The sequence below is a fragment of the Triturus cristatus genome, chromosome 4_1 (genome assembly GCF_964204655.1).
Source record: "Triturus cristatus chromosome 4_1, aTriCri1.1, whole genome shotgun sequence".
NCBI lineage: Eukaryota > Metazoa > Chordata > Amphibia > Caudata > Salamandridae > Triturus > Triturus cristatus.
The window spans coordinates 410643783-410661547 of NC_140585.1; the positions used below are offsets into that span (position 1 = coordinate 410643783).

At 45.7% G+C, this 17765-nt stretch overlaps 1 protein-coding gene across 1 annotated transcript in view; it reads right to left on the reverse strand.

Annotated features, from left to right (window-relative positions):
• The window catches only part of TSPAN8 (tetraspanin 8), a 153100-nt gene that overhangs the window by 59465 nt on the left and 75870 nt on the right, over nucleotides 1-17765 (reverse strand). Inside the window, exons 4-5 of the mRNA XM_085651072.1 lie at nucleotides 5671-5745; nucleotides 5476-5568 (exon numbers count right to left, since the gene is read on the reverse strand). Coding sequence (XP_085507198.1) covers nucleotides 5476-5568; nucleotides 5671-5745 — 168 coding nt within the window. The remainder of the gene's footprint in view (nucleotides 1-5475; nucleotides 5569-5670; nucleotides 5746-17765) is intronic.

Below are 17765 nucleotides of genomic sequence, written 5' to 3' on the forward strand. Positions count from 1 at the left end.
GCAGTTTCATCCAATGGATGGATTTTATCCCAAGGAGACAAAGGAGGGAGGCAAAGAACCGAGCAACCATTGATAAGGTGAGGCACACGATAAACAGAGATATGCACGTTTTTTGAAGGGACGAGGGTTTTGGCCCGGTGGAGCACCCAGAGTTGAGATATGACACCCCGGAATGTTTTTAAGGGGATGTGGTTTACTTGTCTCGCTACGGGATGGAGCTTTACCTGATGCAAATGAAAGAGGTGCTGGGAAAGATGCTTAATGTGAGGAGAGGATCCATGGAGGCCTCGGGGGGGTCAAACAGTCGAGGCCTTTCTGAGTGACGGTCGGCAGTTTACGTTTCCTGGTTGCTAGATAATTGTTGTTAACATAGGTGAATCAGGACAATGGTGAGCGGCAATAAAGTTACACCTGGAGGAAGGAAGAAATTAAAAATTACAGTTTAGGATACTTAGATAATTAGATGTTAATAGATGTAGGTTAAAGTGTTAAAGGAGTAAAGGTAAACAGTTTAATAACATGATAAGATGCACAAAGCTGCAAGATAAGAGATGAAAGGGGAAGGGAGAGTATTAGCGGAGGAGGGTAATAACATAGGTTATTTATTGTAAAGTGAGGGGTAGTTTGAAAGGCTAAGGCCTAGTGATGTGCACATATCTTCAATAAAGCAGCCTTTTTCATACTCTAAGACAGCTCGTATGTGGTCTGTGCTGCTACCCTCTATGCCAAATAATTCTTGTAGGCATGTGGAAGGCACGGGTAACCAAAGTAAATCAAACAACGCCTGCAAAGTACAGGATAATATGGGGTAAGCTAAAGCTAGTTAGGAAGTGGAAACCAGATTTCGAGAGAAACAATTAAGGAAATAGGCTGGAGCAAACAAAAAGAAGACATAGCAATAATCAAGATAGTTCAAGATTGCACTCTGAACCACTAGCAGGTGAGCTGAGCCTGTAAGATAGGGCAAGATTTTACGTAGCATTGTTATGCAGATTTGTAGGATGCACTATCACCTGGAAGGGTATCCTCAATGAGACGAAGTAGGTGGAAAACAGCTTATTGACATGTGCTGAGAGAGAGAAGTCACTATCCAGATGTACTCCCAAATTCCGCACTGATGGGGCAGTTACTGGTGCCACAGAATCAGACAAAGGCCAAAGGATGGTAAAGTAGGCATTGATTCTCCTGCCCAGTCAAAGAGCAAAGTACCTCAGTTTTAACACCAATACATTTCTTTAAGTTGTTCCTAAGCCATCTTGTGATGTCATTCAAACAGTTATGGAATGAGTCCAAAGCTGCTTGTTGGGAGTAGTCTAACATCAAAATAAGCTGGGTGTTGTCAGTGTAATTTATCAAGTTAATGCTGTGGGACCTGATAAGTGATAGAGGATGGTTACATGTTCACGCCTTACAAATGTCATTGCGTACCATTACACCCCATCCATGTAGATGGGACTTACGGAGGGAGGTTTGCAGCCATCAGGTCATCTCCACCATCCAAAGATTGACCCCAATAAGAGTAGGAATACATGGGCACTGGACATGTGGCTGCACAGATGACTAGCACCCAGCAAGGCCCGGAAACGTTTGACTCTCATACTATCAATCAATCAATCAATCAGGAGAATTGTAAGCGCGCTACTCACCCGTGAGGGTCTCAAGGTGCTGACGGGGGGGGGGGGGGGTCCACAGATCTGTCCAGCCAAAGAGCCAGGTCTTGAGATCTTCCTGAAGGTGTTCAGGGAGGGAGCCCATCTGATTTCTGCTGGTAGCTCGTTCCAGGTCTTGGCTGCGCTGTGAGAGAAGGATCTTTGCCTGCTCTGGCTCTGTGGCTGTGCGGGGTTTCGGCCAGTACGAGGTTGGTAGATCAGTGGTTTCGTTTGGGTATGTGGAAGTTGATTCTGTTGTTGAGGTATTTGGGTCCGTTGTTGTGTAGGCATTTGTATGCCGAGGACAAGTCTGGCGGCAGAGTTTTGTATTGTCTGGAGTTTGCGGAGTAGGGACTTGTTGATGCCGGTGTAGAGTGCGTTTCCATTGTCCAGTCTGCTGGTGATGAGTGCGTGGGTGACTATCTTCCTTGACTCCTGGGGGATCCATTTGAAGGTCTTGCGGAGGATGCTAAGGATGTTGAAGCAGCTGGAGGTGACGGCATTGACCTGTTGGTTCATGGTGAGTGATGAGTCGAGTACGATGCCGCGGTTTTTGGCGTGGTCTGAGGGGGTGGGTGGACTTCCGAGGGCGGTTGGCCACCAGGTGTTGTCCCATGCTGAAGTGGTTGTTCCATGGACGAGGACTTCTGTCTTCTCTGTGTTGAGCTTCAAGCAGCTGTTGGTCATCCAGACTGCGAAGCCTGGCATTCCTTTCTGGATGTCGAGTTTGGCATTGGTGGGGTTTTTGGTGAGGGAGAGGATGAGCTGGGTGTCGTCAGCATAGGATACGATGTTGAGGCTGTGTTGTCGGACGATGGCTGCGAGTGTGGCCATGTAGATGTTGAAGAGGGTCAGGCTCAGTGATGACCTCTGTGGGACTCCGCAGGTGATTTTTGTGGGATCGGAGAGGAAGGGAGTCAGTCTGATACTTTGGCTTCTTCTGGAGAGGAATAATCACAGCCAATCCAGGGCAGTTCCTCGTATGCCAGCGTTGTGTAGTCTGGAGACTAGTGTGCGGTGAGAGACGGTGTTGAAGGCCGCTGATAGGTCAAGTAGGATGAGGGCTGTTGAGTGGCCTTGGTCCAGGAGAGTGTGGATGTCATCTGTGGCAGCAAGTAGGGCGGTCTTGGTGCTGTGGTTGCTTTGGAATCTGGATTGGGATGGGTCAAGGACGGCGTTCTCTTTGATGAATCGTGTCAGTTCCCTGTTGACTGTTTTCTCTGAAACTTTGGCTGCGAAGGGGAGGAGCGAGATGGGCAGGTATTTCTTGAGGTCGGTGGGGTCAGCTGTGGGCTTCTTGAGCAGGGGCCTGACTTCTGTGTGCCTCCAGTCGTCTGGGAAGGTGCCTGTTTTGAAGGTGGTATTGATGGTGTGTTGTAGTTTGGGTGCGATGGCGGCCGTGGCTCTGTGGTATATGTGAGGAGGGCAGGGGTTGGTGGGGGCCCCCAAGTAGATGCCTTTCATGGTCGAGGCAGGGTCTTCAGTCGTGATTGGCATCCAGTTGGAGATGGTGGGCTAGCTGGTGTCTCTGGGGGGGCGTGGGGCCGGCTGTTGCGTCTGGTGGATGGTCGACAAAGTTGTCGTAGAGGTTTTTCATCTTGAGGTGGAAGTAGGTTCCAAGCTTGTCGCAGAGGTCTTGGGATGGGGTGATCACTGTGGCTTCACTGTGTGGGTTGGTGAATTCCTGAATGACACTGAAGAGTTCCTTCCTTTGGATCTTGTCTCTGTCCAGGATGGCATTGTTGATGTCGGGGGTGGAGGAGGCGTTGTTCCAGGTCTCCGTGAAGAAGGCGATGTCGGGCAAAAGAGAGTCTAGTAGGTTCCAGATTTCCATGGCGTGTTTGTGTACGAAGCGCACATTGAGGAGGATGCATCTTAGGGTGTCGCTGGTGCTGGCATCGGGGGTGTTGGAGGCCGGGGTGGTGGTGAAGGTCTGGCGGCAGTGGAGGCAGCAGAACTGGCAATGGGTCGAGTTCGGCGAGGCCTGTTGGCAGCCTCTGAGTCTACCGGGGTTGAGTGCGAGGAGGGTGGTTGTGTCGTAGCGATGGCTGGTCGGAGATCCAGGATTCCTGGCGCTGGTCATGGTTAGGTCACGGACGGGCGCAGACAGGCTTGCCTTAGGCGCCCCTTCGGCACGCAGCGGCCGCCATTAGGTGGGGGGAGAGATATGCAGCTGGGAGGCGGGAGCGGGAGCAGGCAGGGGGGAGGGGTCACGGGGCAGAGGTATTGGCAGGAACAGGGGAGAAAAGCCAAAAAAGCCAACAACAGACCGCAATACAGATGGGCTCAACAGCAGACAGCAAAAAACTAAAACGGATGAGCACAACAACAGGAAAGCGGGTCAACAGAATGGGCACAAGCGAGGACGAGCAAGGATTAGAAAAAACAGTACTACAAGAGGGCAAGAGCAGCAACGGGCACCAGTGATGTGGAGCAGATCTCAGACCGAGGGTCAGAGGTACTGCTGAAGTGATCTATTTTACCCACATGCCAATACAGAGATTGGATCGGCGACCTTGGAGAGACTGAGTGAGCTACTATAGTGGTGCACTGGTATATTGAATGCAGAGTATGTGACAGACTAGGGGGGATATAACAGGGGAGTGCTCCGGATGGGAACTCTGACGGCAGCATCGGTATTTGCATGTACTCTTAATCTCATCCTTCCTTTTTTTCCCTTTTCTTTTCGTTTTTATATGTCTCTGTATCCAGTTGTAATTGACTATGTTTTATAGTTTGCTGTAATTTCATAACAATAACTTCAACCTCATAGTATGGTCTATTGTTCTAGATATGTTGCATTGTAAAATAATAAAAATAATTTAAAATAAAAAAATAAATGCCATTTAACTTCAAATATAATGGTCACCCCTCCACCTCTGCGGCCAAGACGAGGAAGATGGTTGACTCTACCTACAGCCTTCAGGGCACGTAATGCCGAAGTCAAAGCTTGACTCGGCTGTGTCCCATGTTTCCATAATGAATACCGTGTTCAGCTTTTCCGCCAGCCAGAGGAGATTAACTTCAGCGTCATGTTTCTCTAGGGAGTGTGCATTAACTATCCCACATGCCAGAAATTTGACGTACAGCCAGGCAGAAAGAGAACTTTCCTCACTCCCTACGCTGTCAAGATCCAAGCTACCATGTGTCTCCGGGGAGATACCTTTTTTTTAAAACTCTCTGCCAATTGGCTTTAAGCACTCACTAGAAGAGCTCATATGACTTACCATCCCCATTGTGTTAGAAGACTTCATTGTTAGTTCAACGGACAGCATGCCAGAGACGGGTGCAGCCTTGTGCGGACGGGCTCAGAAGAGCTTGCACGCCTCAGGCCATCTTAAGTAGGGAACCATCAAGCCAAGACTAGAGCACTAATCAAGATGGCGCTGGGCTGACGAGTACACTAATGTGAGCCTGATGGTTGAAAATGCCCCAAATGCAGATTAAAAACACTTAATCACCAATGTATTAAACAATAAAAGACTATCATCTCAATCAAAATATTTTTTTAAACCTATTTCCAAAAGTATTGCCCCACAACTTAAAAACAAATCAGGAAGGCAAGCCCTCCTCCCACCTAAACAGTGTAAGAAGTCCTTGTGAAGGATTTGAATAGGATTTTTATTTGTACATCATTTTCTTGCTCCTACTGCTTTGTACATGTGTCTATTGATAAGCAATTTCAGCACAGAGTGTCCCATTGAGCATCTGAATCTGTTATCAAGGTATGTAATCGCAAATAGCTTATCCGAATGAGAACCTTTATATCAAGTACTCACATATGCAATGTACAAAATGTATATTGGAAACACTGGGATCAAGTTACCTCTGCCTGATAAATGTTGAGCTTGTCTGCAAATTTATGATTTTTTGTTAATGGCACATACGATTGCAGCGATCGTTTTATATGTTCTTCAATCTGTAAATAAAAGCATAATAAGGATTAGGACCACTATCACTAAAACATCTTTAATATAACAAAGAACTATAAAGATTTGCAAAGGTTTTGAATTAAGTTTACCTTTGTCCGGTAGACCAGTGCTATGACCCCTGCTGTTACTTGTATTGCCACGATAATAAAAAGTATCATGAAAAACTAGGATTCAAACAGAAAGAAAAACTAATCATTACAGCAGCCGTTTTAAGCCACCACGTTCCAGTTTTATTCAGAGGCTTGCCATCTTAAACTAATATCTCCTCTTACCAACAAAATCCATTGAACCTTCTCAGGGATACGAGATAAAACAAATACCAAATAAAGGACATTCTTTATACTGAGACTGAAGTTTCCAAATGAACATGCAGGTATGTGATCCATGGGATGGAGGCATATTTGAAATGAGAAGCTACAGACGATGCAAACAATATACATTTCATTGTAAAAATGTTATTAATAAAAGAATATGCATATTACTGTTTGATAAGGCGATGTGCTATTTTCTGATCTATTACCTTGACATGCAGGAATATCAAGTTTGCAAATTTGAAAGCACGAAAGCAGTGAAACAATAAAATCAGTAAGGATATAGGCATTATTTTGGGATGGGGCAAGGAAAATTCATCATTAATAAGTGGTAAGGTAAAGGGAAATGTTAAAGGAAGGAAGTAGGAAAACGTGGGGCTAGTGCTGGAAATCTTTCCCGGTAAATTATTATAAAAAAGCAACTCTGTGAATAAGTTAAGTATCCCTCAGAAAAACTTCCCAAACTTGATGTAGAGACGAAGTAAAGAATCCATTGTGAGCTGTGCCCACCAGTCTTAAGATTGTCTTAAACCAGAAGCGAGTCTCCAGACTGCCTTGAACCAAGGCAAAACCATTGCCCTCTCTCATGACTTAGGGCAGTCTTATGACTGGCTATCTTAGCGCTGGAAAACTCTTTAGTCAATTTGGCTAAAAATTATCCTGAAAATAACACAGGGAACCATTGATGTAACATATTGCACTTAACTTAGCAATAGAATTTATCATGTACAACACAGCTAGAGGACTGATGTTGAAATCGTACAGGATCCCATTGAAGTGCTATATCAATCCCGCCCCACATTGAACCTGAGCTTTAGTTCAGAAACAAACATTCACTTTCTGAGCATGAAAACAGGAATTTATGAATTCTGTAAAAAAAAAGGTGAAAAGACACATAAAAAAATCCCTGTGAAAATATGAATGCTTAAAAAATGCCAAACATGAGATCATAACTTCAGGAGATATTCATACATACATGAGAAACTTAATAGAATGTCATAATAATGGCTGGGTTACTTACTGGTAATCTTCATTACTCTAATTCGTCCCAGTATGTGCAATTTGAGTGAGTGTGCCTATTTATCCTAGTATGTCACGACTTTCCAAGCGGTTTTCTCATTCCATACACCCTGACAGACCCAACTTATAAAGCCTGTCTCCTCCTCTATGACCTCATGTTCTTGACCAAGCCCAAGCTAGGACTAATGAAGGGCGCCGGGAGGGAGGGTGGATCGTAAGTACTGGGACGAGTACGAACAATCTGCAAGAAGATTACTGGTAAGTAATCCGGTCATTATCTCCTCATCTCTTTCTGCTTCCCATTCTATACGATTTGAGGTCTACCAAAACAAAGATATTACTTCATCATCTGACAAAAACAACCGAAAGACTTGGATAGAGGTAAAAAAGAATTTTGTTTTCATTCTTCTTACACCTTTCATGGTCTTCTGACATATTTCAAGATACCAAAATGGTAATATTTAAACAATCAAAAAAAGTGTGTACTTTACCCTTTAATGGAACCAAAAAGTTCCTGAGAACCAAATGCCATATCAGAACCCAGAGCCACTGCAATCTATAGGGTGCAACAAAAAAAGAAGCTCAGGAGGCACTCTTTCAAATATCTCCAATCGAGACATCGTTCATTCCACCAAGGAGGCAGCCACATCTATAGTGAAGTGGGCTCCAATGCAACCAGGGATAAGCAAAAGATATGACCGCCTTTATCCAGTTTACTAATGTGGAAGAGGAAGGTTTCTCATCGATCTTCACAGGTCTGAAACTGACAAATAGGAAATCTGAACCTTATATTTGGCTGCTCTATTCAGATCGTATCAGTCTTTAACACATCCAAAAGATGCTGCAAAAGTCTTCCAAACACAGGGTGAACAATCTCTTGGCCTCTGTGAAACTTGTAATTTACTTTTGCCAGAGCTTTTGGGCTCAGAGTGAGAACTATACAGACTGCAAAAACCTTAGGGTAGGGATGTATACAAACAAGAGCCCCCAACTCATCTAAGCACCTAGTGGTGGTAATGGCTGCTAGAAAAAAGGTCTTGCATGTGAGGAACTTCTCTGATGATATCTTTAAAGGCTGGAATGGGATCTTTTGCAGGGAAGCCAAAACCAAGGGTAAATATTAAGAAGGGAAAGGGTTGATATGTTTGATCTCAAACGTTCAAAGCCTGGTACTAATGATTCTGTTGGAGAAAGGTTATTCAAAGGAGACCTAAATGCACGAATAGCAGCCCACTGAAGTCCAAGAGCAGCCATACATGGACACATAGTCCATTATCAAAACCCTCCTGAAGGAATTGTAATACATCAAATGTTGCGATAGAGATAGGATGTGACCAGCATGACTCAAATGAGGCCCAATGATTGTAGGATTTGTTAGCAAACCCCCTTCTAGAGGCCTGCAGGGAACTAGAAACATACAGAGACAGTCCTCACTCTCGCCCTCCAAGCTGATAGTCCATTAGGGGCCAGAATCTCTGGAGGAAGAGGAAGAATATCCAGAGGAGGAGGAGATAACGACAAAATCTATTCCTGTTCTATCTGTAGACATTTAAGCAAAGGAAACTAAAGTATTCTATTCCAAAAGAGGAAAATTAACAACATCTGTGCCTCTTCCTCCTTTAAAATTGTTAATTAGTGTAATGTAAGAAAGGGATAGAGCAAACCCACTGGCCAGGGACCGGTCAAAGCATCCATGTCCTCTGCCATGGGAATTTTGCTGTGCTGCATACAGATCTATCCTAGGGATTCCCCGCCTTCTGCATATTTCTTGAAATATGAAATGACTCAGGGCAAAATCCTATGTGCTCAGAAGGGTCCTGCCAAGGCAGTCTGCCGAAGTATTCATTGTTTGCCTGATTTAAATGGCTCTGAGGTTTAGGAAGTTGTTCTCTCCTGAGATACAAATCCCCAGTATTGTCCATCTTGACCACTGAATCCCTACCATATATTAGATGGTAAAAAGTTAGACTGACTCTCCAGATTGTCATGTGTTGCTTCCAGTTAAAGATCTCCTCTGTTCTGATGTTTCCCAATGATCCTGAGCAGTATTGGTTTTCAGGACCGCCCTCACCCAAAACTGCTGGCATCTGTGGTGAGGACTGTTGGGTTGGGGTAGGTGAACAGAGGATCTCTGTTCTGAGAGTGAGGAATTGGCCACCGTGCTATATTTTTTTGCACTGAGGAAGTCACTGAGTTTAGGTCCTAATAACTCTGAAAACAAGGCTGCCAGCGACTCAGTTTAAGGAAGCTTCTTGGGCCAGGTGGAGTCGTGCCCATACACTGCTCAGAGTTGCTGCCTAAAAAAAGAAAAAACACAAAGATTGTATCCTTTACATCAGAACAGAGTCTATAAAGGGGAATAGATAGTCTCATACCATGCTCCCAAGGACAGGAAAGAACTCCCTGGCCAGAGCCTCCTGCTTCAAAATTAGAATCTGTACCATGGTCCTGGGTTTGTTCGTCCTGGATTCTGGGAGCAGCACCATACCCTACACTGTGTAGAAGGCAGATCTTATGTAATCCAGTCATTAAAAAGTTTGAAGATTGGACTTCTGCCAATGAATGGTTGAAGTTCATTACAAAAAGTATGGGAAGTGGCATGCTAAGCACAATGGGGGCAGAGTTAGTGGCGTGGGGCTGTGATCAAAGGCATGGCTAAAAAAAACAATCTGTAACTTTTTTCGGTCTTTTACCTTCATGTAAGGACACATAAAATAACACAGAGCTTAAATTGACAAGCATTGGCATGGCCAATAGGTATCGCCTTTGGAACCTTATAAGTGTTTAGCCATGCAACACTTGATGTTGTTTCACCAAGGATATTGTGCTGGATAACTAAACACATGTAAGGTCCCAAAGGCAAGACCTATTGACTATGCCAATGCTTTTTTTTATGGTATCAAACAATCAAGTATATAATATGAGACAGGAAGGTATCAGCGATTTTGGAAAGTAATAAAAACACCTAGTGGCTTGTCTGGGCTTTAAACCGTCATTGTAGGGAACGCTTTAGATGTAACTGAAGGTCAAGCCAGTAGACTCAGCCCTGCCAGCCCACACCAAAGAGTTTAACGGGGTTACTAAAGCCCACTCAGCCCAATTATCGGTGCACGTCTGTCACTAAGGACAGGCCTGGCCAACTCTATCCTGGTGGGATACAAAGAGGAGCGACTGGCCCCTGCACAGGGATTGTGGGTAACATCTGTCCCGGTGGCAACTACCCTATAGAAATACTGGCCCACTTCCTATGCTTCTGATAATAATAGCAGGAATCCAACACCCGGTCAAAACTTCACAACTGAAAGGCATAGCAACACGGAGTCAAGGAGTGCCTTGTAAGCGAGCAGCGAAAATGCATAGCACAACACCATGTGCAGGATGCTTTCTTTGAGCACTACATGCTTTAACACACCGCCAGCAGGCACCAACTCAGTATGTCAAGTAAGGAGATCGTCCAAAATCCATGTTTTCTCAAAACTAGGCCTCCATGCAGAGACACCTTTCATCCAGAAGTACCACTAGGAATGAACAGTACAAGAGCCACATGATGTTGTAATCTCGGGCACAAAGTGTTACTGGCCTGACTGTATCTAAGAGGACAGAAGAGTGAACACGGCGTCACCCAGCAGATACTCATTCACATATACATACATGCATTTATAAAATCTAATTGTATCTAGAACACACGGTGTCAGCCTGTACATGAGCACTTGATTTGACATCCCCGTCCACTCAAGCACAAACCTCGACGTATACAGCAAGGTTTGAAGCCTATTGTGAAAAATGTTCGTCCAGTTACTTAGTTGTTCTTCATTGACCCGTTAGCCCTTGAATCAAAATCGGGGGATGCCAGAATTAAGTCAATAATCCCGTTGATCCTCAAATTGTCGTTGATCAGATAGAGAGCATAGTTCTGCTCTTTCCTGTATTTTGGAAATGACAGGACGGAACTGATACTGAAAGGGGCAGTAAACTATAGATACGAGAACAAAACTGGATAAACGACTCACACATCACATACTGAGTTTGCATGTTAAAGAGTGCTATAGAGGACACACAATTATATTATTGCTAAACAACGTTCTGTTTTTTTGGCAACTACTGTTGCGCATTTCCACTCACGTTCTGACATGCACACCTAGCAGCCACAGTTCTGAAACCACTCTACAGCAAGCGCCTTTGATAATGCGTCCCTTTTCTAGATCGACGGATGAGACTCCGAAGTAGGCTGTACCACTTTTCGAGAGTGAAGCATTACAAATGCATTTAATCAGCGCACACCTCGTGCTGAAAGTAAAAAGCAGCAGGGGGAGGGGAGAGAGGAGGGGGCCTGCGCATGATTCCCTTGTGGGAGCGAGCAGGATTGTAATTAACAGATGGTTTGAAAGCTCGCTCCCGCAAGGGAATCGCCAAACATGCACGTGTTGCCATTCAAAGCAATGCAACACGTGCAAGTTTTTGCCTGCAAACCTGTGTCGATTACAAAAGGCCTTTTTCCTAAGCAGCGCATGCGCGCTGCGTAGGCGAGACCTAAAATGAATTGCAAGTTATGTTAATCAGTGGGAAATTCACTATCGCACATTATGAAACCTCTATTGGTTAATGCACTGCACCATAAAGCCACAAAATAGAATCCTGGTTGGTGTAGTTGAGAATACTAACTTGTATATGTTTAGTGCTAAAAGGTCCCAGTCTGTTACAGAATGCACTGAGAACATGGAAATCGTTATTTTAAACTTGCGCTACACACAATATAGCATCGGCTGCTACAAAACACTTCCAAAATATAGATTTTAGTAATACCCAGACTGTGTGTAGTGTAAAACAAAATGTATAACACTTCACAGATTATCTAGTAGCTCTCTTACAATACCTCTCAAAACGAATAAATCTGTGTCATCAGGAAGCAAATTTGTGTTTATAACTGTCTTTTAAAAGCACACATTTCACAGCTTAGCTGGTACCTACCTTACAAGACCACTCATACAGAATAAATGTGTGTCATCTGGAAGCTTCAAGGGATTCTATCAATTAAAGCGAATACCGGCTTACAAGCACCCTTTACATTTGCGTATTGACCAATTGGGTACATGTACATTTCTTTCAGGGAAGCAGGCACTCTGGCAAGAAGGCTTGTTTATCTGTCTGCCCGTTCCTCGTTTTTACACCACATCACAATTTTACATCACAGTAGGCTCGCTGCCTTACAGTTCAGCTGAAGCATTTCCTCTTTGAATTAACTATTGTCTTTCATAAAAAGTAGGGGAACTGTTTTTCTGTTGTGGTCCCCCTGGTTCGACCACTGCAGCCAGTTGATTAGAAACCCAAATGTCTGAAGTGTCTGGAAGTTGTATCCTTAGTCGACTAGTTGAGAGAAGGAGACTGGATAAGAAGGTCATCTAAATATGGATTATATGGTACCCCCTGAGCATGTAAAACCCATCACTGGAGCCAGAGTACCCTGGGGAAGGTTTTGAGGCCAAAGGGCAAGATACGGAAACAGCAGTGGAAACAGCAGTGGAAACCTGCCACTGCAAATCTGAGAAATCTCTGATAGTGAAGGGAAATTGGCATATGCAGGTAAGGGTCCTGAAGGTCTTTTTTCATTATGGGTTCATCTTGAAAAGGGTTGTATGGATAAAGAGATTCAGGAACCTCAGGTCTGTTATCATTCCTGAAATCTCCTGACGCCTTTTGAACCAGGAAAACATTCGCCAGTAGAGAAACAAGGGATAATTGCCTTCTTTTAACTTAGGAGTGAGATACTGGCCTGTTAAGCCATCCTGCTTATCAGGTCGCGCAGGCAGTTTTGTAGAAAATGTGGCTCTGGGTGTAATTCTGTCCGGTAGCCTTGAGAAATTACATGCTTCATCCATCTCTATGAAATTAAGTCCCTCTATACTTGCTGACACAGAAGTAGTTGATCTCCCACCAGACCACCAGGACCCCCAGCATAGTCAGAATCCCGGTTTGGAGTTGTTCTTCCTTGCTGGCTTAGCTGATGAGCCAGATTGAGCTCCCTTTGGTTGAGAATGAGATGATTACTCTTCTTTTTCCAGTGATATTTCTTCTTACCGCCCTCTCGGGACTTCTGTTTGTGACAAAAGGCTGGGAGGGCTTCTGGTTCTTGGCGACATTCTTAATAACTCCTCTAGTTCCTCATCGAACAGCCTCTGAAAAAGGCATTTTGAGAGGACAGTTTTTCTGCGCTATTTCAAACTTCCAATTTCTCAAATGTAGATGGCTTCTGGCCACCACGGATCCTGCAGAAGCAGTTGCACTCAAGTTGTCAAACATTACCTCAGATGAAAAAAGAGATTGAATCTCAATAAAAGTTAGCACATGTGAGAATTCCTTGCCCTCCTGAATGGATGCAGAAAAAGCATAGAAGTCCTTCAACAGGGATTGGGAGGCAACAACCCCATACATTTTCAGCCTTAGGGCCAAACTATCAGCAGCATGAGATCTCTGCACGGCATCCTCCACCTTCTTGTTTACTGGATCTGACAACACAATGCCAACACAATGCCTCAGTAAGAAGGGAAGGTTTGTCTACAAAGTTGTCTCATAAGGGGTCCACCACCAAAGACTGCAGAAAGCCAGTCTCTCCTGTGGCCAAATCTGGGAATGGAGGAATGTGGCCACAGAGGCCAAGATGACATACACGTCTTTGCTTCGCTCTGGCCTTCATCATAAATCCTTTCACATCCTGGCCAATCTTCCGCCATTAGACCTCCGACACCCCCTGGATTGTGGGGCTCTTGAGGTATTGAGGCACTGTGCCAGGAGACCAGTGAGCCCCCCACCATAGAGGAGAAGCTGTGCGCCACCTATCTCAAGATGGTGGCCCACAAGGAGTGTGAGTGGAATGCCACGGGCTAACCGGGGCAGTTGTCCCTCGAGCTGAGGAAATGGCACCCAGGCAGCTCATGGAAGCACCACCAATGTGAATGCAACCAAGCAGGTGCTGGGTCCACCAGAGAGTGAGCGACCCTGGCGTTGAAGAGAAGCATCCATTCGCCAAAAGCAGTTGTGAGCTTGCTGCTGAGAGGTAGAGTCCGGCCGTGCCAGACATGAGGACCAGAATGAAGGGGCTGCTAGGGGGACTGAAGAGATGAGCCCGGGGCCAGGAGAACCACTGTATTACTGAAAGCCCCCGCCCATTTGACCCACATGGTTCACGAGTACTGCCGTGCGGCATCTGCAACCTGGACAGTGACATCAATCTGGCCACTGGGCCCTGAGACAGGAGGCCGGCTGCTGGGCCCGGTCAGAGTGTATGTCAGGCAACAAGCCCCAATGAAGCCTATCCACATGCTAGGGAGAGCCACAGAGTACACCTGATTGGCCAGCTTGCTCGCTGTGGCCTGGCCCTGTGGGTTCTGGACTTGGGGTCACTGGGGTCTGGACTCCCCGGTGGCTGTTGATGCAGGGGATTTGTCTGTGGCTGCTCGTGCTGCCTCTAGGCAAGCGAGGCGTAGCCTATCTGGGGTGCAGAGGGTAACCTGAGGGGTAGACCCCCTGTGGTTGCTGGTATAGGGGCCCTGGCTGTGGCAGTTCACTGGCTGTGGCTGCTTGTGCTGCACTAAGGGCTGTGACCCATCTGTAGTACTTCAGGTGACCAGGCACTCCGCACAGGCCCAACATTATGGGGAAAGATAGACCTGCACCCCCAGCAGAGGCACAAATGAAGATTGATCAGTTCATGATACCGTCCCTGAAAGAACTATGGAAAGGAAAGGTCACCCTCATCACAACAAAATCAGGCACAATCTGATCTTGCCATGATCTTATAGGCAAACCAGGACACACGCCATGCAGTAGAATGTAAGGTGGTGAGGTTAAAGCATATGTCATTCTGCTGTGCCAGTCCCTGCAAAATGTCAGCGGCTGCATTACCAAAGCCAATAATTGAGTGCCCACAGTAGAGGATGCAGTAGCCCGCCTCTATACCCAAGTTTCCAAATTGCTTGTTAGAACTGCAGCACTAGAGGAAAGGGCCGAGGATTCCAAGAACCGGTCGTGCAGACACAACCTCTGGTTCGTTGGCTTCCTGGAGGGCTCAAAGACCCAGGATTCAGAGCTCTTCCTGGAGGAATGGCTCTGGTCATGGATCACTGATGGTGAAATGTCACTGTGGTGAAGCAAACCCTTAGGTGCCTGATGCAGCAACACCCTCAGGCCCCAGTGCACCCAATGATAGCCAGGAAACTGAACTATAGGGAGTGATATGCCATTCTTTGACAAGCCAGGCACCAGCCAGACCTAAAGTACCAGAATTCACGGATAATGATCTTCCTAGGACAAAACTTGAGTGGTGCAGCAGCGCAGACACTCCTTCGATGAGTTCAAGTAAAACCTCTGGGCCCTCCAGCAGTGGCAGCTCGCAGAGGGAGTGCTGCGGGCGGTGGGGAGGGGCAGAGTGGGGGTGTAGTGGAGTTGGACATACGACAGCAAGGAGTAAAGTTAGTAAATAAACAAAGCTATTTACCTTGCGCTCGCTGCATTGCCAACTCAGCGATGCAGCGAGCGTAAGGTAAATAGTTGTATTTATTTATTTACTTACTTTTCTCCTTGCGGTCGTATGTTAGACTCCACTACCCCCCTTGCCCCTCCCTCACCCCACAGCACTCCCTCTGAGAGCCGCCACTGCCCTCCAGATCCAGTACATCCTCATTCTCCCAGCGAAATTGAAAGGGAAATTTAACTCTAAAACTCAGTTTTTTTTAAATACCAGAAAAGGCTTGGGAGTGGGCGACAGAACGGAGAGGACTTCAATAGCCAGGAGAGGCTGGTACAAGAGAGATGATGGCCTCCTCCACCTGCTCTCCAATCCTCAGAGGAAGAGGTGTTCAAGATCCTGTAAAAACTGCACTCAGCACCGAGGATGTATGGACTTTTCGGAATTGGAGGCCAAGCTGGTTCAGTCCAGAGGCGACACTCAAATGGAATGAGCGCAGTGTACAACAGAGCTATTTGACCCTCAGAGCGGAAATCCCGGCAGGGAGCCCTGCTGAATCTGGCAGAGGGGGGGCAGTTGTCCACACAGGTGATGTGGCAACAGTTGACAATCTTAAGCAACCGAATGCAAACTGGCAATAATCCTGCACACAAGGAGGTCCCTAAAATACGTGTTGGTCTGGCAGTTTTCTACATGAGCCCAGTTATGATTTGCTTTAGGGTGACAGATGCTTCATGGGAAGAATTATGGGTAGGTTTGGTGGTGGGGAAGTTACATCTATTCTTGCTGTTTGTATTCTCAGCTCCACAGCCCCACACACCACAAGCACGTCTACATGCTCAAAGATCACCCAGTCCAGTGCACCTGCATCACAGCCACACCACGGGTGCTAGAAAAGGGGATCTCTTTGTGGCATAGGTATGCACCTTTGTCCAAATAGGGACCCTTGCTTCTAGTCAGGTTAGGGGAGTTACACACTTTAGATAACCCCTGCTCACCCCCTTGGTAGCTTGGCAAGAGCAGACTGGAATATCCCAAAGGCAATGTGAAAAGTATTTGTACTCCAAACACACAGTAACACAGTTCTCCTCCTTACTGCTGTCCAGCTCCTCTACTTTGCAGAGGGTCCTCTTGAATCTTGAAGTCATCTAATTCTCCTGAGTTTAAGGTCTAATACTAATACCCCATTTTCTCTTTGTTCGGTTTGTGGCAAGGGTCTCTGAACCCATTCCAAACCAGTTCTGTCCTCTCTTGTGCAGCATCGCTACAGGAGGTGGAGACAGCATTGTGGAGAGGAGACATTTACCTATTCCGGTGTAAGTGAAACTTCTCCCACCACTCTGGATGCAGCACAGGTCTATTCAGCCCAGCTATGAGTAACCCGGGAAAGGCAGGACAGACTTCAACCCCCCTTGTGGTTGTCTACAGTGAGTGCTCATTCCCAGCCCCTGTCACTCCAAAACCGGACAGTCAATACACAAAAGAGAAGAGGCACACAGAATGGTTAAAGAAGAAAGAGCCTACTTTCTGAAAGTGGCATTTTCAAACACATAATTTAAAAACCATCTCCCTAAAAAGATGTGTTATTAAATTCTGAGTTAAGAGAGCCTAAACTCTACTTCTCTATCTTGTCTCAATGGAAAGTTATACTTGTAAGAGATTACAAAGTAACTTCCATGTTAGCCTATGGTATAGCTACCATACCCTTTCAATAGTGAAAAACGAAATTGACAGTATTTCACTATCAGGTCATGTGACACACATCAGTACATGCATCACCATTTCTATACACTGCAACTTGCCCTTGGGCCTACCTGAGGGGTGCCTTACATGTAAGAAAAGGGAAGGTTAGGGTCTGGCAAGTGGGTGCACTTACCAGGACGACATGACATGTGCAAAAACTGCAGTGGCAGATCTGACATATATTTACAGGGCTACTCATGTGGGTTTCACAATCAGTGCTGCAGACCCACTGGTAGCAGGTGTTTTACATGCCCTGGGCACACACAGTGCACTGGACTAGGGATCAGTAAATCAAATATGCCAATCATGGATAACCAATCATAATAACAATTTCACTAAGAAGCACTTGAACTTTGACACTAATCAGCAGTGGCAAAGTGCACAAAGCATCTAAGTCAACAAAAACTAATTCCATCACACAGTCAAAAATGCAGGAGGTAGAGGCAAAAAGTCTGGGGAAAACCACGCTAAAGATGCCAAGTATAAAACGGCCACATTACCTCACTCTCAGTCCGTCTCGCAGCTCCAGCCCTAAAAAGTCAGGCCCCAGCCTAAAAGACACCCCTTAAAATTTTGTCTTGGATAATGAATGGTATGTTGGATAGAATTAAACAATCTGTAGTCCTCTGCTATGCTAAGCGATACCAAT